A 25,172-nucleotide genomic window follows, 5' to 3' on the forward strand; every position below is an offset into this window, starting at 1 on the left:
ACTCGATGCTGCTTCTTGTTTAATTTAAACTAGTTCAACAATTTACCCCAAAAAAACTAGTTTAACATGATATTGGTTCCTAGGTAGTTACCTAAATTAACCTGATTCCATTTGAATCGAGGTCCCACAAGCATTGATTTTGACTCAAGATGTAAATATGAAAATTTACGGCAGTTTCATGTAGGGGTACAAATAGGTCGGGCTGGATCGGATCATGAGTGATATGAATTCGATCCGGTTCCTTGATTGGATCCTAATGTTAGATCCAGACCTAATTTAATTGAAAATCGGATCGGATCGGATCGAGTTCATGATCAAAAAATCTATCCCATTAGATCATTTGGGTCGGATCGGATCGGATCCATACATAATTTGATCTCAATCTAAAAAATTTCAATCCGGTTCGAAACCAAATTCTAGTCAGACTCGGTTCATCTGATAAACTAACATATACAAAGTTTATAATTAAAAAAAATATTACTTTACCTTAGTTATTAATTTATAAGTAATTTCTCAAAATCTCACAATCAAATTGAATAAAATTATATAAAAAATAATGATGCTATAATAGCATTTGGAATTGTAATCCTATTCTATTTGCTCTATAGTTTACATATTGAATTTAATACTGAATTCAGATCGGATCAGATCTTAATTCAGTAAATCCAATCTCGATCCAGAATATTGAACGGATTCAATTTTAGAATTCGATCTGATCCGATGGATTCTTTAAAATAGATCATATCGAATCTATATAGATTGGACTAAGTCGAGTCACAGGTCAATCTGACTTATTTACAATCTTAGTTGCATATAAATATTTTTTGAGATTCTAAGAAGCGTGGTTATACGTAAATATAAAAATTTTATCTGCTCAGGGATTTGCATGCAAGATACTTATCTTTCATCATACGCCAGAGAGACAAACACGGCGCTTGGCTCTGCATGCATGAAGCATTCCATTGCAGAGCGGCTAGAGCTCAGGTGAACACAGGGGAAAGATCGTTGAGAGATCCTGCCCTGTCTCCTACTTCGAGGAAGCCTGTACCATTAGCATCAGAGAAAGCTACAGTATACGGATGGATCCCGTGATGTGACCTGTCCCCCATCATCTCTTAAATCATCTCATTCCCCTCTCCCACACGCCACCCTCCTCCTCCTCCTCTCTCTCCCAGTCCTATCCACCTACCATCTCCTGGTATATCTCAGTTCTTGCTCTTATTGCCACGCCTCTTGTCATCTTGTCTTTACCGATAACATTCCGAGTGATCCATCCTCTCTCTCTTCCTTTTTTTTTTTTTTTTTGTTTCCTTTTTGATAGACTCTCCCCTCCTTCCAAGGTACATACAAGAAGTAATACCTGCAGCTAGATACTAAAATGAAAAGAAAGATGCGAATCAAAAGAAGAAATATAAAGAACGAAAGGGAATCAAAGCAGACGACAGCAGTGGGAAAGCACCACACCTAAATCCAAAATCTTCGTAGCTACATGATTTTATAAAGAACTGAAATAATAATAAAAAACAATCTCAAACATGACAAGACGTCCATTTTCAGATTAAGTGATATTATAATCTCCGAGACAGAGATAAAGGATGGGCCGCCTTACCTTGTGATGACGGTTCCACAGTCTTCCGTTGACCTGGGTGTATGGAATGCTCCTTTGGCTGAGGACAACCAAAGCTGGCCGTCGTCGTCATGAGCCCGTGTGTTACAGGAGACGAACTAAATACATGCTTCCACGTAGTGAAGTGAACCTTTTCTTTCGTCATAAAAACACGCGTGCATGTCTATGAGCAAAGCCGGAGGGAAACAAAACGAATGCTTTCCACTGCCATTTGCATCACCATGTACATGCTCATCCACGGTCAACACTAACAGTTCGTAAGGAATTCCATTGATGGGGAACCAGGAAACTTGCATGCATGGGAGTATGGGACTGTTCATCCTGTGATCTCTTCTGCTGATTGTTTAATGGTGGTATATATGTACACTTAACTAGTGGAGAGTACCCAATAGTCTTTGAGGACAAGACTTATTGTAGCACGCTGCATTTATGTGTGGGTGTCAGATTTGGCATCCGTATTGATGCTTGGCTGCCATTGCTCCATCCATCAAACGCCGCATGGTCTCGCTGGTACAGTACTGATCATGCATTTGACTTGAGAAGAACCCCATCCACACCTTGTTGTGCATTGTTCCATTGAGGAACTGATGGTTTGTGATGTCATGGCAGGTTGGATTAATTTTCTTGAACAACGAGCAACTAGTTGATTTTATCAAGATCTTACACTTTGCTCAGACGAATTAACCTTTCAAGTTGCTGCACGATGAGGTTTTTGCTCATGTGTACAAGCATTAAGTATAATATGAGTAACAGGATGACAAACTCGTTTTTGTTTGGATCCTGCCAAATATAGAAAAGCTAGCATGATGTGTCAAGGATATCCATGAGACATAAGGTGACATGCTGTTCTGATACAGGCATGGGGATTTGTTATAATTCAAGCACATGTATCAATTTTATGCAGTTGCAAGAAAATGTGTTCATCGAGCTTTCATCCTACCATGTGTATGGTAGATAGATCGCATTTGTACCAACTTTTAAATGCATAATTTTCTCGTCTATCACAAGATTTACCGTGATAGACCTTTTCTTTTCTTTCCTTTTCTTTCTTTGAGCACATAAGTTGGCCTTTTCTGATTTTAAGGAATGAGACAGGTTTCTTGTGTTAGTATTTTTTAGCAATCAAATGTACAATGTCTCTTATCAAGAAAAAAAAAAATCAAATGTACAATGTCTAAAAAAATTAGTCATATCTAGATATCCGGTGTGCCATCTAAATAGTGTCCGATATAGGTGAAAGGTATGGTTAGGGATGAAAATAAGCCAGGCGGCTTGTCAGGGCCTACGACCTAACCTGCTGTCAGTCTGACCTAGCCTGACCTATTTATCTAAATAAGTCAGGTATAGACTTTTAAAAAGGTCTGTTTAAATAAATAGGTCAGACCTAAAATTCTAAAGCCTGGCCTGAAAGCCTACAGGCTGGCCTGTATAAATTATATATATATATATTTTAATTAAATTATTATTTTATTAATATATATAATTAATTAATTATTGATCTTACCCATCAATATCCAATTATCTTAGTCCTTTCGAGAATCAAAAAGATGGAAGAGTCTTTTTAAATAGGCCTTCAGGCTAGGTCAGATTTTTTTATTTTGCAAAACAGGCCAGATCGAGCCTCATTTTAAGTCTGAACCAGTCCAACAAGCCAGCTCAGGCTAGTATTTTACAATACAGGTCTGGTCTAACTAGTCTGGCCTGTTTAAGCCAAAGCTTGGCCTGACCTGATCTATTTCCACCCCTAGGTATGGTATAGAACTTATAAGTTCATCAAGCAATTAAAAATAAAAAATAAAAGAGATGGAAGAGACCATTGATCTTTTAACCTTCAAATTCGTAGGATATTACAAATTGGTCATTTTTGAAATTATTAGTGGTCCTTTGGCATATCACTCGTATTATTCTTTGTTGAACAAGATGTAATATGGAGTAATTTAAGCTCCAAATCTTCCTGTGACGATGGAGTTTTCTCAAGAAAACCTGCAATAATACTTGTTTATTGTATTTTTCTGCTATATTTTAATATAAAACAATATATCTCTACATTTGGCGTGACAACTCGTGATCATAGCCGTCCACAAAACCACGTGATTTGTATTATCATACAGATCGCATCTCTGTGTCTTCCCTCGAATTTGTTCGCACAGCCGAAACATCTATTGGACGGCCAAGATTAACCTCCTCTGACCGGCCGCCAGTACCGGCCGGAGCGGAGGTGATCGAAAATCCCCAAGAAATCGGCCCCTTCCGCCGCTCTGCTCTTCCCTGTTTTCTTTCCTTCGTCTTCCATGGACGCCGCCCCGGCCACCAAAGCACCAAATCCTAATCCTGCCGGCGACTGGACCGTCGTCTCCCGTCGCCGCCGCGGCAAACAGCGGCAGAGGGACCCCTCCCCGACCCCACTCGCCCCCAAATCAAAACCCTAGCCCTAACTCCGACGGCTTCATCGCCATGGACTCCGATCGATTCCGTCATCGAGCCGGCGAGGGAATCCAAGCTCCTCCAAAGGATGCAAGCCGCCATCCGACGACTTCAGAGCTCCCGATACTACCAGCGCTTTCTCTCCCGGTTGCGGGGCGCCCAGATCCGGAACGGCCTCGCTAGGGTTTTGGGCTCTGGAAGGGAGTTTCAGATGGTGGTCTACGGCATCGGGAGCATCGAGTCCTACGACCCTCCGCGCCTCCAGCTCGCTCTTGCTGTCCTCCTCCGGCGGGAGCTCGGCCCGACCGTGGCGTCGGTAGACTTGTTCGACCCGGTCCTGTCGGCCACCGAGTGCGCTGTGGTGAGGGCGCTGGGTTGTACAGTGGTCCCGGTGGACGAGCAGGGGAGAAGGGAGGCGACGGTGCCGACGCTGTTCTACATGCCTCACTGCGAGGCGGCCCTGTATGATGCCCTGCTGGAGGCCAATTGGAGGCCGTCGATGTTGAATCGGATGGTGGTGCTGGGGAACAGCTTCGCTGCGTATGAAAAGTACGTGGAGGAGGTGGTCTGGAGTAATGGGAGCGTGGCGATGGAGGCGGCGTCAAAACACATTCTTGGGGTGAGGAGGTACGTGAGGGAAGTGGAGATGGAGGAGAAGGGGGAGGTGGAGGCGTCGGGGGAGGTGAAAGAGGAGGAAGAAGGTGGGTTTTTTAAGGCTTTTCATGATACAAGCTGGCACTTTTTCGAATTAGATGATGATTTCCAGATGAATTCTTTAAAGAAATGAAGTCATGGCCAGCTTTTTCTCATGGATCTTTATAATTTTGCCAGTGGCCTCCCAAGGTAAGAAAATTTGATTCTTTGCTAGTGTTATTTGTCTTGTTGTAGCATAATTTCCCGAATCTTCAATGAGTTCCTTTTCATATCGTGATGTTTCATAGTTTATCTGAAGATTATTAACACTATTCCATGGTGCACTGCTTGGTTAGGTGTCTAAGACTTCACAATTTCACATCACTTTGTTGAATTTCTACGACCACAATTTTCTTGAGCGAGTCAGTTGTTTTGTGTACAATGTCAATTTAATCCCAGTCCCAACTAGGATTGCTGGTAACTGAGCTTCATAGAACAGATTAGATTCCTCTATCTCAAATGTTAAAGTAAGACTGAGTGATTAGTATGGCTGGGATAAAACTCCTTTTGTTTAGTGAGAAATCTAAAGAGAGTCTGCAAATTGTCAAACTTTCTTGCTTAAAAGGAATAATATCAGAGTATCCAGGAAGCAGATTAATGAAATTTCAACGTTCAGCAACATTCAGAAGTATAATAGATAGTTTATGGACAGTTGTTGGATTATTAAAAGTTTTGTAAGATTAATATACTTTTATTAACTCATGGCAGAATCAAAATTCAAACACCTTGTGAAGATGAAACTCTGATGATTTATTTCCTCTCAAATTTGGTTCAACAATATACTCTATGTTTACGAAATAGAAAAAAAATTCTCTTTCCTTTTTCCAGCGTAACTTAACCTTGTCATTTTATATGTCGTTTGACTTCATGTAAATCGAACTGAACTTAAACTAAACCATGTATTTTCTTGATGGGCTTAGAGTCTTTGTTTGTTGTTTAAAGCTTGAACTTGAACAAGCCCAATAAATAAACTAGGATTGTCTACTAATTTCTTTCAAGAACCTGCAATCTCAAGTCATCCAAGTTAAAAAATTGAGTTTGTTTCAAAAGATTCAACTTTTGAGCACGGTACTAGGGGCAATAACTGAGAAATTTATTGACTCAAGTTACTGAGGTTGATGTACTTTTGACCTCGAGGTTGTGATGTGTGGAGGTGATCTAGCAAAGAATGCATGAAAACAGATTCTGTGATATTTTGTTTTATGATGAGGCATTGAAAGTGTTTGGGTGTTGAAAAGCGAGATATCATATGTCAATGTTATGTTGCGCCCTGGAATAAATATGATCGGATCTCTTCTTAGCAATCTATGCTGGATATGTCTGGCTTGTCTGATAAGTATTTTCAAGTCATTGGAGTGGTCCATGAACCGCAAGTTCTCATGCTTTGATTTACAGAAATTGCAAAACAGTAATATAAAGTATTAAAGCCTGATGCAATTGGATGACTGATGGAAATGAGTTGATTAGAAGAAAGCTGCCATGGTTAGAGCAATTTCACTAAGCTAGAGGTACCATCTATTGACTTTGTGCATTCAAATGCTAGATCGATACATTCAAATTTCAATGCTAGTTCTGCTTTAATACTCAGGACTTCCAACATCAGTGCTTGATAAGGTTCTAATGGAAAAGCTATAAATATTATGTCTAGACTAGTAAGAATAATGTATATATCAAATTCTGCTTAATCCGGAATCTATCTTGATCTAACAGGGGAATGTTAGATCAATTTTGGCTTGAGTCTGCTGAGTGTGACTGCTGGTGGTGGGAGTGCCTCTGTTTACTTGGATATATTAGTGGTACCAAATTGAACAATGTTCTTTGTTTTGGTGGGTGCCTAGATTAAGGAAATTTGTGAGCACATGGGGACAGAAGGGGGAGTCAGGCACAATGCTATACATGGATGGTTTATAGAATAAATATATATTCAAAATTTTGTTACCACATGATGTTTGCGTTAGTGTTGGGAGTACACAAGGTTTGCAGATTCCCGTAATTTGTGAAGGTGGTCAAGTATGAGGGTGAAACAAATCGGCAGTGGGATTCACACATAGCTGTTTGAAGAACTTATATTTTTATTGCTACATGCATCTATTTTGATGCATGAGATGCATAATTTAAATTCATATAAAAAATATCCCAAAAAAATCATGTAAAAAAGAAGTACATTATTTGACTAAAATTTGGCTAGTTGTATTTCAGTCAGTATTGATTTTACACTGATGCTACTTCAATCACCCTAGACAGCTAAGCCAAATGTTGGAAAAGTAGGTTTAATTTGAGAGAGTACTTACCAAGAATTTTCAGAGAAGTGAGAATCATTCAAAAGATATTCTTTCTACAAAACAATCTGACCCTTTCTGGACCTTTTACCTTGACATTATGTGCATCTTTCTTATATGTTTTTTCTTGCATCTTTCTTCTTCCTCTTTGATGAGGAATAGTTTCATTTCCTAGACATTGATGTCTTCACAAAATTTTCTTCTTGGAGTAAATATTGTTAAGAGATCCTTTATTATGAAATAAATGACACTGGCACATATTTTGAACCTGATGAGTAAAATATTGTCTTCATTTTTAAAGTTTGTAGTAAGGTATGCTATCTCGGTATCAAGATCCATACTAGTGCCACCCCGTTATTGTGTTGGTACGGAGCCAGTTCGGCGTACTACGTATTAATACGCCCCTCATACTATATATTGGTATCAAATTGGTACGGTACGATACGTCTGGTACTGTTCAGTTCGGTAAAGTATGACATACCTTAGTTTGTAGTTTATGCACTGAAAGGTCTATATGTGAAGTTTTGAGTGTTTTTATTTTGAATAGAGGTTGACAAAATGGTGTGTTTGAAACTTTGTTTAGTGTCATAGAAGTTCACTGCCCATTATTATTGCACTTTCAAGTCTAACTAGGGATATGTTAGACCTTCTGGGATAACTTGCGCTTTCAATAGTAACTACCTATTATCATTGCACCTTCTAGGGATAACTTGGACCTTGATTTCCATATCCAAGGTGGCCTGGTTTGACATTTTAAGCAAAGAATACCTGTACATCATATATGAAAGCAGGAAAGGAATGTTCCCTTCCCAATGCTTTCATCCTATCCAATTCTTTCAGTCTGGCTGGAGTTCTAATTATTTATTAGTTTTATCTTCCTTCATTCTCTTTAATCGATGTGGAAATATGGTCTAGGTTCGTCTTTTGAGTTTCTTCTATGGTATGTCAGAAGTCTTAAAAAAGTCACTCATCCTAACATTGTCCACTAGGGTGTATGCTAAAAGGATGTTGTTGATCTTTTTTCACGTTAGTCTAGCACATCAAGGGTCTCTGGTTCTGGATGATACCAGATTTGTGGAAAAGAGTCTATCATATACTATTTAAAAAAAAAGATATATATTGTATAATATTAATAAAACAAGGTATATAAACTGTTATACTAGAAAATAACGACTGTTAATAACAAATAACTATATGTAAAAACAATATTTTAGTTGTAAAATTATTTTATTTACATGAAAAAGGGAAATGTGTTTAATAAATACTGAAATGTCAATTAATGGCTGTATTCTTTATTTTATATAATGGTTGCTATAAGAAGATTGGAACTAAATTATAATAGTTATTGAAATTCTTTTACCATATTAAAACATGTTGAGAAGCCTCCAGAGAAACTATAGTTGACTGTTATTTTAAAATACTCTTCCCACTTTTATATATGGTACATATGTGGATAATCAGTGGCATTAATTTAAATGGATGGATATGATTTAGTGAAATCGATAAGGACATTTTATTTTAATTTTTCTACTTTTATCTTTCTTGGTTAATTATTAAAGAGTGAATATAGATTGAATTTTCACAAGTATGCTTACTTTTCGCTGATACCAAATGTTGGCATGTAAGCACACACTACCATAAACAGTCCAATGACATAATATTTTATTACGTTGATACACATAGATTCAATTGAGGAACGTGCAATTCTATTATTTCTTTGTCTAGAAGAAAAGAGTTGGTGAATTTGCATAAAAATCCACTTAATTATGGATTTTTTAAGAGAAGGGATTTTCATTTTTCTTTTTTATACAAAATGATACATTTATAGAAGTTCCAAACAAATTTTCCGTTGCGTCTAAAATGATACATTTATAGAAGTTCCAAACAAATTTTCCGTTGGGTCCAAGTATAAGACATGCATACACATTTTTTGAGCTTTCACATGCATTTGTTGAATAACCAATGCATATATTTTAAAAATTCAATGCATATTTGGTTAGACTGCCACTCATATCATGCTTAGATATATGGGCCAAATTATCGGAAGACCCCTAAAGGTGTATCATTTTGCACAAAAAAAGGCTTTTTGTTGCAAAATCAATAATTAAATGGACTTTTTATGCAAAATCTATAAATGATTGATGAGTGTGATATATTTATTAGGATGGGGAATGATTATAGCAGGATCATATCAATCACTATTCATTAAGCTTCATGAGTGTGGTACAAAAGTTTGATTTTAATAGAAGAATTCACAAGCATATGTGGAGTGCGTTTAGTATTTTTAAATTTAAATTTCGATGTTGATTTTTTGAATAATCATATAGTTAATTATATCATTACTTTATCATTATTTGTTTTCCTTTTTACTAAATGTCAAATCACCAACTACTAATATTTTTTATATGGGAACATATAAAATGGCAGCATAATTAATAAAAGATGATTATTTATTTGAAGGTATGTGGTGCAAGTCTGTACACAAATGCCCAATCATGCATGAGAACATTTATTGAATTAAATTACGTTTATTCTTTCATTGTATTATTTTACATTCAGTTGGTTTTATAAATTATGTAGAAGATTTTTTTTTTAATCAACCAAAGATGAAAAAAAACTTAGTTTGCAAGTTATTGTTTTACTGTTAAATAAAGTAAATAATTTGCAAAAAAAAAGTAGATTATTATTCTTCAAACAAATAATTATTTTTTTGTGTCCCTATACTACTAATTGTATAGTTTGTCTAGTTTGAAAGGCTGCGTTGCTCAGGTCCAACTAATTGTTCCCAGTGTCTGAACGTAAATATCCAGGCCATCTGGGCTGCCTTTGTAAGATTAATTTTTTGGAGGTAAAGATATGATAGGTATAATAATTTGCTAGAGAGGTAAAGATATGATGTTATAATACTTTGCTAGAGCTAATCAAAAGATGCTATTGTAGAATGTAGAGATTGAGATATCTATTTTTCCACCTATGTGATACAATAAAGTGGATATTTAAACATCTATTTCTTTATCCAATGTTATAGCGATCTAGGTCAGGTGTATGCAGGATTGCTGATTTCTTGATATGCTCTCATAAAAATCTCACAGGCATTAAATTGGAGGCACTACTGTGTCGGTAAAGCTTAAATTAAATGTGGTTCTGGTGTCTCACTACCCTTGGGTGGAGAATCGTGAAGATGACATGGGTAATTGATTCCTGTGCACAACTATGTGGAAATTTCTCTTACATTCCTCCGGAAGGGTTGTTTTTGCTGCCTTCCCTCTTTAGGTTGGTTGTGTTAGCTGATTTAATTATGTGTAGTTGTTTTGCTTCTATGTGGATGGGGAAGTCTCGAGACTTTCTAAGCATCAAAATATTGCGGTATTCCAAGGTTATGAAAGCCTACATCGTAATGACTGCTGAAGATAAAATACTTGCAGATTGCTTGTGGTGAAACCTGAAAACCTAGTCCAAATAGCTCTCTGACATACTTTGATTGGATTCCATTGATCAGGCCCAGCCCTTCCCTGTACTACATTTGATATGGAAGCATTAGCTTCTATTGCATACATAGTATGCGGAAGCATTTGCTATAGCTGGATCAAGTTTGACTTTGATCTGTGAGAGTTTGGTTCAATGTGGTTAGCTCGTACTACTGCATGCTGCATGCTGCCCAACATTCGTTTACCATGTGTTAGGAAGCACTTTGATATTTTATTTCTGCAAATGATAGCCATTCTCATTTTGCGAGATGCACTCTTTCCTCTATATTGAATAACATATGAAGAGAGACTCTGACAACATATTTGTTTCAATTATATTGCGTTTATCACTATCAGTGAAGGATTCATAGTTCCGCGTTTTTGGAATTATAACCATTCATACATCTAACACGGTTGTATTTATCTAGATGATTATTTTTGCAAAGTGGTGGTTGAGTTAGCCTTCTTCTTGAGACAAAGTTGTGATCAATGGAAGAATCTGATAAGGAGCAAGAGTTGTTCTATTGCTGGATCAGTGGCTATATTCTTCCAAAAGAACCTTTCTAATTTTGGGATCATTTATTTCTTTTTCTCATAACCTATAACTTTCGATATATGTCTCCTAGAGGTCCTTCCTAGTTGATGTTACCCTCGCTCGGGATTTTCTTTTCCTAGCGAAACAGCTACCACACATGCCTTGTCTCGTTAATATATCGCCATGATGTTTTAAGGTCCCAATCACTTGTAATGGGCCTGGATTGACATGGGTCGGCTGTACGGAGCTATCCAAGGAGTCGGACTTTGTAGCCTATGTGGGTTCGAAATATTGATTCCGAGAGAGTCTTTGTTCAGATTTTTTTTTTTTAAAATCTTTTTTTGATGAAGTTATAATAACCAACGGGAGGATATCATATAGAAGTACAGGAAGTCATATATATTATTAAGGATATTATAGAATCAAAAAAAAATTTATTATTACTTTCTAATATCGTATATGACTTTCTATTGAGTAAAATGACATCTCAAATAATATTATGATATTTTATTATTTGATATGATATTTTAGATCAGTAATATTATTTTTCGATAATTGTTCAAAGGATGCAAAAAGATATCATAGGATGCAAAAGGATATCATACTATTATTATGATGTCATATTATTTTTTATGACATCCCAATAATTGTTCATAGGATGTAAAAGGATGTCATAGGATATAAAAGGATATCATATCATTATTATAATATCTTGTTATTTTTTATGATATTCTATTGATTGTTATGATGTCTTGTTATAACATTCTGTTGATTATCATGATGTCATATTTGAAGGAAATGATATTTTCATCGAGAATTTTTTTTTAAAAAAAAATCGAGCTGCATTAAATGCCAGTTCCGTTATTCATTGTGCTATGTGGTCCAATCCGATGAAGCAGTATGTTTTTTCTTCATCGGTGGTGGTGGATAAAAAATTTCTCTTTGATTAATGAGTCGTATTGTGTTTCGTACTTCACAGGTCGGGCTCCTAGCTTGAGCCAAGCCCAACTCCCTGCATGTATTGAAATTTTGATCTGATGCTTCTTAAGCTACATGTCTTGGGCATAGATTAGACCTCCTTCGATGTAGTTACATTAGCAGTCTAGCCCACTGGATTGGTATTTTTCTGACCTCATAAATGAATGCAGATTTCATGATCTTTGGCGCCTGAATATGTGCACGCGCGCATGCATGGACACTCGGAAGTCAAGGCCTGTAGGCCTCTCTTCGCAAAGCCTGATTTGATCCATCCTTAAATACTTTTAATTATGTTTAACCTCTGATCACAAGCTCGAGTCTGAATTCCATCCATCTATTTTAGGGATGATAATTTACTCCGTTCTATCGTTTGCTAGACTTGATTCAACCTTAATAGGTTGGATTTTACTTGACTTGCTGTGAATCTAAAGTGGATATAGGTAATGATAAAATCTGTATATATATAATTTTTTATAAATACTCTCTACAAAATAAAAATAAATAAATAAATAAATATATTTTTATCCGATCTGCTCTATCCAATTGGCTCCATCTCAAGATTCTATCCGCTCTGTGCTATCTTGATGCAAGCACCGGATGGTTATGGATAATGACTTATCTGATCCACACCCAACTTATTGTCATCCTTAATCTACTTGCTTCTCTAAGGCTGTCTGGCCCAATGTAAACCCCACCTCTATCGCTTCAGTGTGCATTCTTCCTCTTCAAACTGTTTTTTGTTTTTTGGGTTTATCGGTATATCTCTTTAACTTCTTTGATAATTAATAAGTACAAAATATGCTCTGTTATTTTATTTGCTTCTGGGTTTATCCGCATACATATAAAAGAAATCCTCGTCGAACCATACACGTCGTGGCATGGACTAGTGTGAATACTATTTGACTGAGTTTTCCGCGTGAGCTCAAACGCAGGCCCGACGGGGCCTAAGGCCACAACGACCAACGGTCCAGATCTAAATTACTCCCCTTATTACGATCATCATCTCCAAATCCAACGGCTATATTTCCCAATCCTCGCTGTAGGGTATAGACCAAACCCGCCCCGTTACCGAACCCGAAACGTTATATCGCTAACACGTCTCGGTTTCGGTGCTGGGTCTCCGTCCCACGTCCCATGCATCTCCTCTTTCCCTTCCCCTGCGAACACGCCTTCCCCCTGTCTCTTTCTCTCTCTTCCGCCCTTCTCTCCCTCTCTTTCTCGAATTGCCCTTTTCCCCTCTAATTTATTTATTTCCCAACTCTGCCCCCCTTCTTTCTCTCTCTCTCCCTTCATTACACTTTTTATCTAACCGGGAACCTTCTCCTTCGCTCCATCCGACGACCCACGCGCGTCCACGTCCTCGTCGTCTTCTTCGCCCACCCTTCCCCTTCCCCCATCTCAACCCCCTCTATAAATAACCGCCCCCACGCTTCTCTCCTTCTCCGCTATGGCCTTTTAGGGTTTCCACAAATACCGAAAGACCTGGTCGAATCCTTCGATTTTGACGGCGGCATCCCTCGCTTCTTCCTACTGGTACGTCTCTTCCTTCTCACTCTCTTCTTTTTGCTCTCGATCGAAGTTAGGGTTTCTTTGTTTGATCCTTTTTTTCCGTTATTTTTTTCGTCTTTTTAGGTTTTTTTGTTTTTGGGGGTGTTGTTGGTCGCCGATATTGAGGAGTCCGTGGTGGGTTTGTGTTTTCTTGGGGCGCCATGGCGATTGTGAAGAATAGCTTTAAGGTTTCGAGGTTGGACGGCGATTCCTCGCCGGGGAGTCGGGGCAGTGTGTCGAGCGAGGACGACGACGACGAGGTCCGGACTCGGAGCTCGGCGTCGGACACGGATGTCTCCGATGTCTCGGATGTGGACTCTGGGATGGGATCCGACGAGCTTGATATCTCCGAGGTTGGGGAGGCCGGGACCGAGTTTTGCCAAGTGGGTAACCAGAGCTGTAGCATCCCGCTGGAGCTCTACGAATTTCCCGACTTGGGGGCGGTCCTCTCGCTGGAGACCTGGAACGAGTGCCTTACGGAGGAGGAGCGGTTCGCGTTGGCTGAGTACCTCCCTGATATGGACCAGGAGACGTTTGGCCGGACTCTCAAGGAGCTCTTCTCGGGACAAAACTTCCACTTTGGGAACCCGCTGGTTGAGCTCTTCAATCGGCTGAAGGGTGGGCTTTGCGACCCAAGAATTGTTCTTTACCGCCGGGGTGTGAACTTCTTACAGAGGCGGGAGCACTACCATCACCTGCGCAAGTATCAGAATGCTATGGTAGGAAGCCTTATTCGGATAAGGGATGCTTGGCAGAACTGTGGAGGGTATGGCATCGAAGAAAGGCTTCGGCTGTTGAATATCCTGAGGAGCCAGAGGCCTTTGCATTATGAGAGGGACGGAGAAATGGGGTCTGAGACAGATTCAGAAAGTGGAGATTCTGGTGATCATCACTGGACTAGAAGGTTTAAGATGGATCGGCGGGCAGTGCTGCCATCAAGGCCTTCCTTTGATATATTATCTCATGGGAGTGGCATGCCAATGGAGCAGATGAATTTTGGGAAAGAGAACTCCAAAGGGGTGTTGAAGGTTGCTGCTCCCAAAGTCTCTGCGCCAAAGGAGTACTTTGGAGTGGCGGGTCAGTATCCTTCTGCTGCTAAGCATAGTGTGGAGGCAAAGACTAGACCACCCAAGACGCTCTTAGCTCTTCCACGGCTGGATCAGGTTGCAGGGTATGATTTGGGTAATTCCCAAAGGGCTAGACATCAGATGAGTGGTGATGAGGATGATTTGGAGGAGCAAGGTTATGAGATGGGCTTGCAGGGAGACTGGAATGCAGTTCGTGGAAATGCACCGGCCAGGGCTAATTTGCTGAAACCTGGAAAGCAGGAATTACTAAAAAGATATGGCAGAGGTATATTTGATGATGATGTCCCTGAAGGTTATGATGGGTTGTCTTATTATCAAGGTAGGAGCAGGAATTCTGATCAGGTGGTCACTATAGCTTCTTACAATCATCAGTCTCTTGAAACCATAAAGAAAGCTAAGTATACCGAAGAGTGGGCACATCCTGCTAGAGAGCGGCCTTATAATCAAGCACTGAAAGGAAGTCAGGTTGACCGGTTAGCTGGCAGTCAGCCCTTTCGGCATAAGAAAATGCTTGAAGCCATTTCTGTGGATAGAGGCAAGAAATGGAAAGTTGCGGACGAGTATAAAATTGGCAAAAGTAAAGCTGGGTATGATTCAAAAGTCAAGTCTTATAAAACTATTCCAGCACAGATGGATGACTCATGCTTCCTCTCTGATCTTAGAGCCAAAACATTACAAGGGAAGATAAAAAATAAGTCTGCTCGGTATGAGGAAATGAGTATGGGCTATGCAAGAGGTGCTACCATGTATGCTCAGAGTGAGGAGACAGAATCTGATTCATCAGACCAGGTTGAGGAAGATGGAGGTATTGATCCTTCAGTGAGGAAGTTGGGGCATTTAAGTGGTGATGTAGAGGTCCATCGCCCAGGAGTCATCAAATCATTGTATGATTCAAAAAAGGCCAACAAGCTTGCAAAGATGGACAAAAAAGCATATTCCCATTTTCCTGATGGAGCCACAAGCATTTATACACGAGAAGAAGAACCCTACCGTACAAAAGGGAAGGAGAAAGGTAAAACAAATGACCCCAATTACTTGAATGATGTTAAATTGCTGAAGAAGGGCCAAGTGCCACAATCTAAAGAGAGGTTACAACCGCCATTGCCGAAGACTTATAATACAGAGAAAAAGCATATAGGAATGATTGATCTGGACAATTCTTCACCTCAGCCAAATTACTTGCGTGATTATGGCAGTGGCATGTTGGATGAGCAGGAGGAGAATTTGGATGGAGGTTCCAAGTTACCGGGTGGCCGGATGCAAGTCAACAAATCAGGGAACAGAAATCAACCTACTGATGCTGAGGCTGATTGTCATGAAAGATCAAACATGTCCTTGTTAGGGTGCAACACTGTGAAGAAGAAGCCGAAAGTGAAGCCTGAACGTATGTATGTTGACAAGCCAGATGAACCTCTTTACCAACATTCTAGTCCAAAGCAGCAGATCGATGACCAGAGTGTCATGAAGAAGAAGGGAAAAAGAAAAGCAGATGCTGCATCTGATTGTCTGACCGTGGCAACTCCTGAGCCAACCATTCTAGATAAAGGAACAGCAGATGTAGGGCCAGAGGGAAAGTTGCAAAAGAAACCATTTACCCTGATCACACCTACAATTCACACTGGTTTTTCATTTTCCATCATACATCTTCTTTCAGCTGTCCGGAAAGCAATGATTACTCCTAATACAGAAGATTCTGCAGTGATGGCAAAGCATCATGAAAAGAATGATGGTAGACCAAAACTAATGAGAGGAGAGCAGAGCAATTTGCGTCAAGTGGCCAATGGCACACAGATGCCCCATTCTCATGAGAAAATGGATGGACATACTTTGGAGCACGCTGGTCAGAATAATTTACCTTCTCTTACAGTTCAAGAGATTGTTAATCGGGTTAGATCAAATCCAGGAGATCCGTGCATTCTCGAAACACAGGAGCCACTTCAGGATTTAGTCCGTGGAGTGCTAAAAATATTTTCATCTAAAACAGCACCTTTAGGAGCAAAGGGTTGGAAGGTGCTTGTATTCTATGAGAAATCAAACAAAAGCTGGATGTGGGTTGGTCCCGTTATTGCTGGTTCATCTGATAGTGATGCTGTTGAAGAGGAGACTTCTGCTGAAGCTTGGGGTATTCCCCATAAGATGCTGGTGAAGTTGGTTGATGCATTTGCTAATTGGCTAAAATCTGGTCAGGAGACCCTTCAGCAAATAGGAAGCCTTCCAGCACCTCCAATATCAATACTGTCAAACTTGGATGAGAAGGAAAGGTTCAAAGATTTAAGAGCCCAGAAGAGTCTAAGTACTATAAGCCCAAGCTCTGATGAAATGAGGGCATATTTCCGTAAAGAGGAGCTTTTAAGATATTCTATTCCAGATCGGGCCTTTTCCTACAGTGCCTCTGATGGGAAAAAATCTATTGTTGCTCCGCTAAGAAGAGGTGGTGGAAAGCCAACATCCAAAGCTCGGGATCATTTTATGCTTAAGCCTGATCGCCCACCTCATGTTACTATTCTTTGTCTTGTACGTGATGCAGCTGCCAGATTGCCTGGGAGTATTGGAACTAGAGCAGATGTTTGTACTCTTATTAGGGACTCACAATATATTGTTGAAGATGTCTCTGATGCACAAGTTAACCAAGTTGTTAGTGGGGCCCTAGACCGGTTGCATTATGAACGTGATCCTTGTGTACAGTTTGATGGTGATAGAAAATTGTGGGTTTATCTGCATAGAGACAGGGAGGAGGAAGATTTTGAGGATGATGGTACCTCTTCCACTAAGAAATGGAAAAGGCAAAGAAAAGATGCTACAGATCAATCAGAAATGGGAGCAGTTAATGATGGAAGCTATCATGCAACTGGAGATCCAAATGTAGGTGGTTCTACTGCCGGCTATGATTATGATCCTGATCCTAATATTGAGCCATCATCCATCAAAGCAGGGGAGACATCTGAACTTGTTTATAATGATTCGAGGCCTGATATGGAGAACATCCAGTCTTTTGTTGATTCTAAGCCAGGTACCAGGAACCAAGGCAGTTCACTGAGTTGGGAGGCTCTTGGGATGAATCCCCTCCGGGAAGACAAAATGCTATGTCAAGAGAACTCCACAAATGAAGATTTTGATGATGAAGCTTTTAGCAGAGAAAAGCCAGTTGGGCTCATGAGTACAGGGTTGTTTTGAAGAATGGATGGTCCATAATCAATAACTATGTGTTCATTGCAGAACAGATCTAGGTAAAGTCCATGAATTTACATGTGCTGGCTAATCAGTACTTCTACATGCTGCTTGCTGATAATTGCATCACTCTGTTATTTTTCTATAACTTTTTTAACTATGATTTTGTAAAAAAGATGCGGTGTTGACTGATTTGGATGTCTGTTCTTGTGGTTTTCTTCCTTGTCACTGCATTTGTGGACCTGTCTGTGTTATCTAAAGGACTGCAGTGAACCCTAATATAGTTAATTTACATCTGGCAGTCTGTCTTTCAAATTCTTTCTTCTGATATTTGGACATAAAAGATTATGGATGGCTAAGATTATGATGTCTGCTACATTTATATATTTAAATCAAGTTCAGGAAATAAGAAAGAAACAAGATGCACTGGACCTTTGCTGAAAGATAGAACAGGCAGCAGGAATTCTTGAGAAAATTTGTGTTAAGTAAACATGGTGCTACTCAACATCATTTTCGGGCTTGATGCTTTGCATGCTGAAGTTAAACTCGTCTAATTTGAATATTTTATTTTAATGCTTGCATGTGCAACTTGTTCTGGACTTGTGCAGAGACCTTTACAAGTAATACATGAGCATCTGATTGAGTTCTTCATTGCAGGGAACTAAACATGTATACATATGAAAAAACTCATGAAACATATGCCATCATTAAGGGGATATTTGAATTCTCAATTCCTATCCAATCTTATCATATCAGGTCGTCTGAGACTGAATATCTTTTGGTTGCCATGATTGGATGGAGTTGGAAACGAGGAGATGGGATGAGGGAATATAAAGATCTGAGATAAAGAGAAGATATCGCTGAAGATGTTGGGAAGTCCTACCCATTTCACTACTCAGTTCAACATTTTCCCAATTGAAGGTGTAGTAAAAAAATATTGTGACTGCTGTACTAGAGCGTTTAAATGCCATAACATGATCTCCACTATATAGAGGAAATTGAAAATTAATCAAGGTCACTTTGCCAACATCTTCCTGCCCTGGTCAACTTGCTGATCCTGAGACCATGATCTCATGTACTTCTCTGCTAGTACTGTAGGCAAGGATGAGATCGGGCTTCCAAGCCCCTATGGGAAGGTGATAGATGACTTGGGACGGTATAAATGGGGACAACAAGCCTCTCAGGATACAAAGGCAGTTAAGTTACTGGTGCAGGATAGAAGCTGCACAACTACGTCACCTCTTAGGTCTCAATTCTTTTGTATTATCTGTTTTGTGTTATCTGCTGCCTTGGGCAGCCTTCTAGTATCTTGAGAAGTTTATTGCTGAACTGCTTAGGAGTCATTAGAGATAAGCTTAGGTAACTATTAGAGGTACTCATTTGAGTTGGATTACCTATTGTTGACATCTACGCCCTGTGGTCTTAACACCTGCAACTCGATGGTGATTCTGAAGTTGCTGAAATCTCTCACATCTTCACCTTGACATATATAACTATGACTGCAAGATGTAAATTGACATGCAAATGATCTCAGAAAAGTGGAATTGGGGCAACACTTTACTTTCTGGTGTCATCAAAGTTAATGTTCAATTTTTTTTTTAATCAAACAAAATAGAGTTGTCAATGTACATAAGCAATTTTTATCAACCTGTTAGAATTTCATATTCATAATGGATCTTCGCTACATGTTATGACTGCATTCTCATTATTGTTGTTTGCTTCCTCCAAATGCCAACCTCTTCGTATGTCTGAAGGTCAAAACCTAGTTCTCCAGCTTTTGTCTTAGGCAACCCATTTCTTCTTTTATTTAACTTATCATTTTGGTCTGTGTTTTTGTAAGTGTTGTAGGATACACTATTTTGCTCTGTGTCAGTGAATGTGATTTTGTTGGTTTTTTTTTTATTTTGAAGGTCTAATAAGTATTTATATGTCTAGAAGCAGGGTTCAGTAACTTGCCATTGTCAAACTCTTTCACAGATCAGAAATTATTTTTTCTTTCGTCCTTTTATGCATGGCTAGAAACCATATACTGTTATTGAAAATTTGTGTGTTCATTTATCCTCTGATTGTAGTCACAAACTTTTCTGCAGTATCAGGAAAGGGCTTACCTTGCTACATTTAGGTCCTATAAAATAATGAAATATATCTTATCATGCATTATTGAAATCATCATCTTATTTTTCTCTGTTACTGAAAGTAATCTGTTTTACAGGTTCAAATTCTGGGTTAGTTTCTTTTGATGTGAACTTAGATTTCTTGAGTATGCCATATTAATCCTGAAACCTTGCATGAACATGCCTATTTATCAAAGATTTGTTTCATCCGAATTTAGTACATGCTTTGAAGTTCCAATCTACTTAAATATATTATGAAAAGCAAGGATTCACTGTACAAGACAGAGCATTCTTACTTGGTTTTCTTTTTGACCTTTCTTTCTTATCATCCATAGAATATGAAACTTAGCATTTAAGTTCATATTTGTTCCAGATTTTACTTCTACTTTCAGATAAATTGATTATTAGAAAGACAATGGGGTGAGAGTGTGCTGAATATCATTTGATGAGTTGGGAGACTGTCAAAGTGTTCTTTTAGAGGCTAATCTGGACCTACGTAACATGGTCTGTGTGATAAAAGATGCTTGCAGTTTGTATATTAGTGTTTCCCTTTCTAGTGGATGTTGCCCTGTGAAATCAAAATTAGATATCAAAATAATAAAATTTATGCCTTCTTTTGTTAGGCCGATAGCATTATGTAAAACCTGCTTTGATCACCCTTGCAGAAAGTCTTGTGGACTTGTAGGTCTAACAAAGGAGAATTCCCAGAAATTGGACTCCTTGCTTTGTTTTTGCTATTTACGTTTTTGTTTAGGAAACAAAGGTATGTAACTAACTTAGTCTGAACTTCTTACTTTGATCTCCTTGACATATGCATGAACAAAGCAAACTCCATGAATTCTCTAGCTTGCTGCTTCCTTCAGAAATAGCAAGAGAGATTATTATTATTATTAGGGTTGGCAACATTGATCATGCTTTTTTTTTTTTTCAATTTCCTGTAAATACTAGATAGCTGGTTTTGCATAAGTACCTTTCATATGCTGATTTTCATCAATAGTCTGACATATGCTGAATGGGATAATTACCTCTAAAATGTCCATCATAATAAAAGGTAATTCCTTTGTCATTCACCTCATCAACCTTTTGAATCTGTATGGGGGGATTTGGAATTTTTGAAATGGATGAACTCAAGTCTTTTTCCCTTCTGCTTCCTTTAGGGATTCCCAATCTAGTTTTGTCAGTTGATTATGAGAAATACAATCCCATCTACCATGAAGTAAACACTTACGATGTTAATGTTGACCTAACTCTTCATGTGAGAAGCTTCTTTCATCTTTCCATCTCAATTACATAAAGCACTGTTTATTCTAATTTTCCCTTGTTTTTTTGGGTAATGTCATTATCTAAGCTTCCAACTTACATGCCTGGCTATTTCATTTCATGTCCAACGACTTTTGCATTTTATGCTTGTGTGTTTCTTCCTTGCTTTTTCTGCTAGTATTTTTACACTCTCTTCATCTTCTTCAACCATTTTTTCATGATGCTCTTTTTCAATGTTTTCTTTTCTTCATGGTAATTTAGATCATGCTAATCATGCTGATAATGTTGACTTGGTTAGCTTCAACTCCCCACAAGTAGTTCTTATGTGCTCACATATGCATATCGTTAAGCTAGTAGTCTGTTAATTGGAAGATCCAACAGTGATGGTGTTTTTCTGCAATCTAGTGAGGTAATATTGAATTGTGCATATGAAATTTTGATAGAAATCGATACTGGATCCAGTGAGCAACTTCATGGCTGGTGATGTGGTTGTTCCTTATCAGGTTTTTGTTTGTGGGGATCTTTGAGACAGGATGCTTAAAAATGTAGAGATGCCATGGACTAGAATATTGACACTTTTTGACTTGGAAAAATAATATCATACAATTTTTTTATAACTATAGAGTGTAAATAAGTCTCTAGTTGATATAGTCAATCAAAGCCAAAATATGTGGTTGGAAAGTACATAAATCCTTGCTTGATGATGAGAAGTGAAAAGTGGTTTATTGTGTGACCATCTATATGCAGATTATAATTCTCTGAAACAGGAAACTGTCAAGCATGTCTTATTGTTTTGCCGTGTGATTCAAGGAGTGTGGCTTATGGTTAAAATAGATTTTGCAGGGACCTCATAGTAACCTGATCAGCAAGGAGAGGTTATCTGAGAGATGACAATCTATCTGTCAGATGTCCTCAGTGCAGTTGAAATTGATTGATTATTTTGCGGTCTACAGAAAAAAACAAAGTGAATGTGTTGGGTGTAATACCCGTTACTATCTTCCTCTATTTATGCTGTAATCGGGCTTAGGCAAAATGAGACTACAAGATATTTTTTGCAAGTTGGTTTCTTTTACAAGCTGATGGAAATTGCGGCAGGGGAGAGTAATTTTATTTGGTGGATTATATCATCAGAGACATTAGAGAGCCTTCTAATTATAAGTTCTTCATTTCCTTTACTTTTGTGTCACCTAGTTTTATCTTTTCAATAAATCTGAGTTAAAGTCTGGAAAGGAGAGCCCACAATTAGGATAGATATTACAAGAACATACAGAAGGGTGCCTGGATGATATCCTTTAAACACCGAATGAACTCTTTGTGAAGGTCTGTTAACTATGTCATCTAGGGTGTCGTTAGCCTTCTTTTAGCTAGCATTAAGTGCCAGTTGGTGAAAATTTAGTCATAGGCAACTTGACTCATTTCTTCCATATATTGTCAGCTTTACATATGAGTGTATGATCTTTGAAAGTTATAATGTTTTATCATGCATTTCATTACTTATGCGAACCTATGCTGTTAAATTTTTGGCCGAGAGAACTCTGGAGGGAGAAGGGCCTGCTGTGAAAATGAGAAGGGTAGTTTCAAGTTTGGGTCACCTACCTCTGCTTACAAACTTTGAGTTCATGCCAAGGAGGTGCAGCCCTCAAAGTCCTAGGTCTTGTAAGGATCTATGGGTAGAGGGAAAGAGAGACAATGTGACATAGGGGACTAAATTCTGAGGCAAGAATTAATTAGATAAAGAGCTAAGTGGAAGATGGTATTTGCGTATTTATGCTACATTAGGAAAATTAGACTTTTCAATTTTGAAATACTTTATTGAAATTTGCTTTAGGATGACCTCAGGCCAATGTTCCTCAGCTTAGTTGTTTGTGCACATTTTAGTTCAGGGGATGTAGCTAAGCTCCAAGTTACCAAAATTTTACAGCTCAGATCCAGAAAGAGAGAAGCTCATTGGCTATGGCTACATAGCAATGTGCATTTGCTGGCTTTGATAATTTTTGTTAGTTTCCAGGTTGATGCTGTTCAGCAAAAATTATGCTCAGAAGAGGAGCTGACAGGAGAGCTGAATCCAGGAAGAGTAAAAATATGGTCATCAAAGTCAAAATACAGTTTGTTGCTCCAAAAAATAGTCTAGTTTTATTTAGAAAAGTGCAATGTCCATCCCTAATATGGTGTTGATCTCTTACAGAAAATGATAAAGTTCTCTCTTTTTCTTTTAATTCATTTTTTTTCATGTTGCACTTGGCTCTTTTTTTTTTTTTTTTCCCAATCCTTTTTTCCCTCTGTTCACATGTAGGGTTTATCCTGTTTATGCTTCTTTACATTTTCCATGCAACTATTAACAATGTTTATAATGGGCTCAATTTTCACAGGTGTGAAGGCCATCAAGTATACTTTGCACTACTGGCTTGCTTCAAGTTTCAATTGTGGGGTGAATATGGCCACAAAAATATACATTTTCACTATTTGGCTCATTGGGAGACATGCATATTCAAGGTGGGGGCCCTACATGTATATTCCCTTGCAACACCGTAACATATGTAGTGCAATTGTTGAGGCTTGGAGGTTTTCTACGTCTCAATGAATCCTTAATGCTTCGAAAAAAAAATATTTATCCCATCTGGAAACACTTCCATTCTTTCAGCTTGGAGGATGGGTGCAAAAGTTTGTTGAACTTTGTCAGGCCCTCAAGAGGGGCCCAAAAGAGTAGAGTGAAAAACGATGGACATCGACAGATTTTTTTTTTTTTTTTGGCCTCTTTTTATATGTTTGTCAAAATTCTCACTTTTCAATGGTATATGAAGAAGCAGCATTATGTTCCAGGGTTTATATGTGTGAAATTAATTGAGTTTCTTCTACCTCAAGAGCTGCATCATCACAGATTAAGTGGTTGCCTTGAATGTCACCGTTTGACAGGTGTTAGCTATTAAAGATTATAAACGCTTCTGAGATATTGTTTCTAGTCTGTGTCAATATTTTTTGCAAACCAAAAAGGAAGATGCAAGGTTAAGGACAGGCAATTTTATTTCTTGGATTTGTCATATTGGTCTAACATACCCCCAGCAAAACCAAAGATTTGACTCTCTGCAGAATTATGTAATTTCGTTCGGTATTGTGGGATCATCTGACTCTGGGGTCTCTAATGTGCATTTCGTTCTTCCATATAACTGGAAAACCAGTGTAGTGACACTATGCTAATCGCTAATGCTTTGTTCTATCTGGAGAAAATGTTCCTATGTTGGGAGTAAGGCCTTGGCAATAGCTTTTAATCAGAGAAGGGGCCTAGGCTGAATCACCATTCTTGTTTCCAAAACCTGTCCCTCTCTGGGATGATGCTACACTTTGATATGTCAAAAACAGTGATCATTGAACTTTTAATCCAGGATTCCAGCCTTTTTATAATTTTCAAGGCTCGTCGGGATGGTATTCGGGGTAGTTTTATGTGCTTCCATTTTGACGGATGTAGTATTTGAGCGCCTGAAATGGAAGAGGAACGGGAAATGCTTTGACAAAATAGCTGTTGTCAGAGTCTTACTGAAACATTCGTTTCAGCCACCTTTCGGAAAGATGAATGTCCGGTAACAGTAGAAAGCTGGCAGATGAATGTTTGGGCTACTTCATGGTACGCTTTTAGGGGCGTTGCGATGGCTACAGTGCATTGTTTTTTGACAAAAAAACGAAAAGCTATTTTTCACAAAATATAATAGCTTGATTGCTCAAAAAAAAAAAAAAAAGGGTTGGGGAGTAGTCTATGTGACATAGCTACCTCTGTAAAGACATTTGAATATCAGAGAATATCAGAGAATGTCCACTTCACGTGACATAGCTACCTCTGTAAAGTTGGGTAGTCAATGTGACATAGCTACCTCCGCAAAGACATTTGAATATCTGTAAGTTGGGGAGTAGTCAATGTGACATAGCTACCTCAATATAATAGCTTGATTGCTCAAATGTCCACTTCATGTGGACATTTGAATATCAGAGAATGCAAGTC

General features: G+C 38.5%; 2 protein-coding genes across 2 annotated transcripts; both read left to right on the top strand.

Moving 5' to 3' along the window:
- The first annotated feature begins 3,760 nt into the window (after positions 1-3,760).
- LOC105044530 (protein SENSITIVITY TO RED LIGHT REDUCED 1) lies at positions 3,761-10,601 on the top strand. Its single transcript, XM_010922464.4, is given in 3 exon segments — positions 3,761-4,006; positions 4,009-4,894; positions 10,116-10,601. Coding segments are annotated over 2 exon segments (918 nt in total). The 5' UTR covers positions 3,761-3,918; the 3' UTR covers positions 4,839-4,894; positions 10,116-10,601.
- A 1,913-nt stretch (positions 10,602-12,514) lies between these two features.
- Positions 12,515-24,000, top strand: LOC105044531 (uncharacterized). Its single transcript, XM_073257210.1, has 3 exons — positions 12,515-13,536; positions 13,636-17,866; positions 23,551-24,000. The coding sequence occupies exon 2, from the start codon at positions 13,713-13,715 to the stop codon at positions 17,811-17,813; it is 4,101 nt and encodes a 1,366-aa protein (XP_073113311.1). The 5' UTR covers positions 12,515-13,536; positions 13,636-13,712; the 3' UTR covers positions 17,814-17,866; positions 23,551-24,000.
- The last annotated feature ends 1,172 nt before the right edge of the window (positions 24,001-25,172 follow it).

Source organism: Elaeis guineensis, chromosome 5, assembly GCF_000442705.2.
Source record: "Elaeis guineensis isolate ETL-2024a chromosome 5, EG11, whole genome shotgun sequence".
NCBI lineage: Eukaryota > Viridiplantae > Streptophyta > Magnoliopsida > Arecales > Arecaceae > Elaeis > Elaeis guineensis.

What these genes read in the sequence shown, in the direction of transcription:
- LOC105044531 (XM_073257210.1), top strand. Translation starts at nt 13,713, where the DNA reads ATGGCGATTGTGAAGAATAGCTTTAAGGTTTCGAGGTTGGACGGCGAT.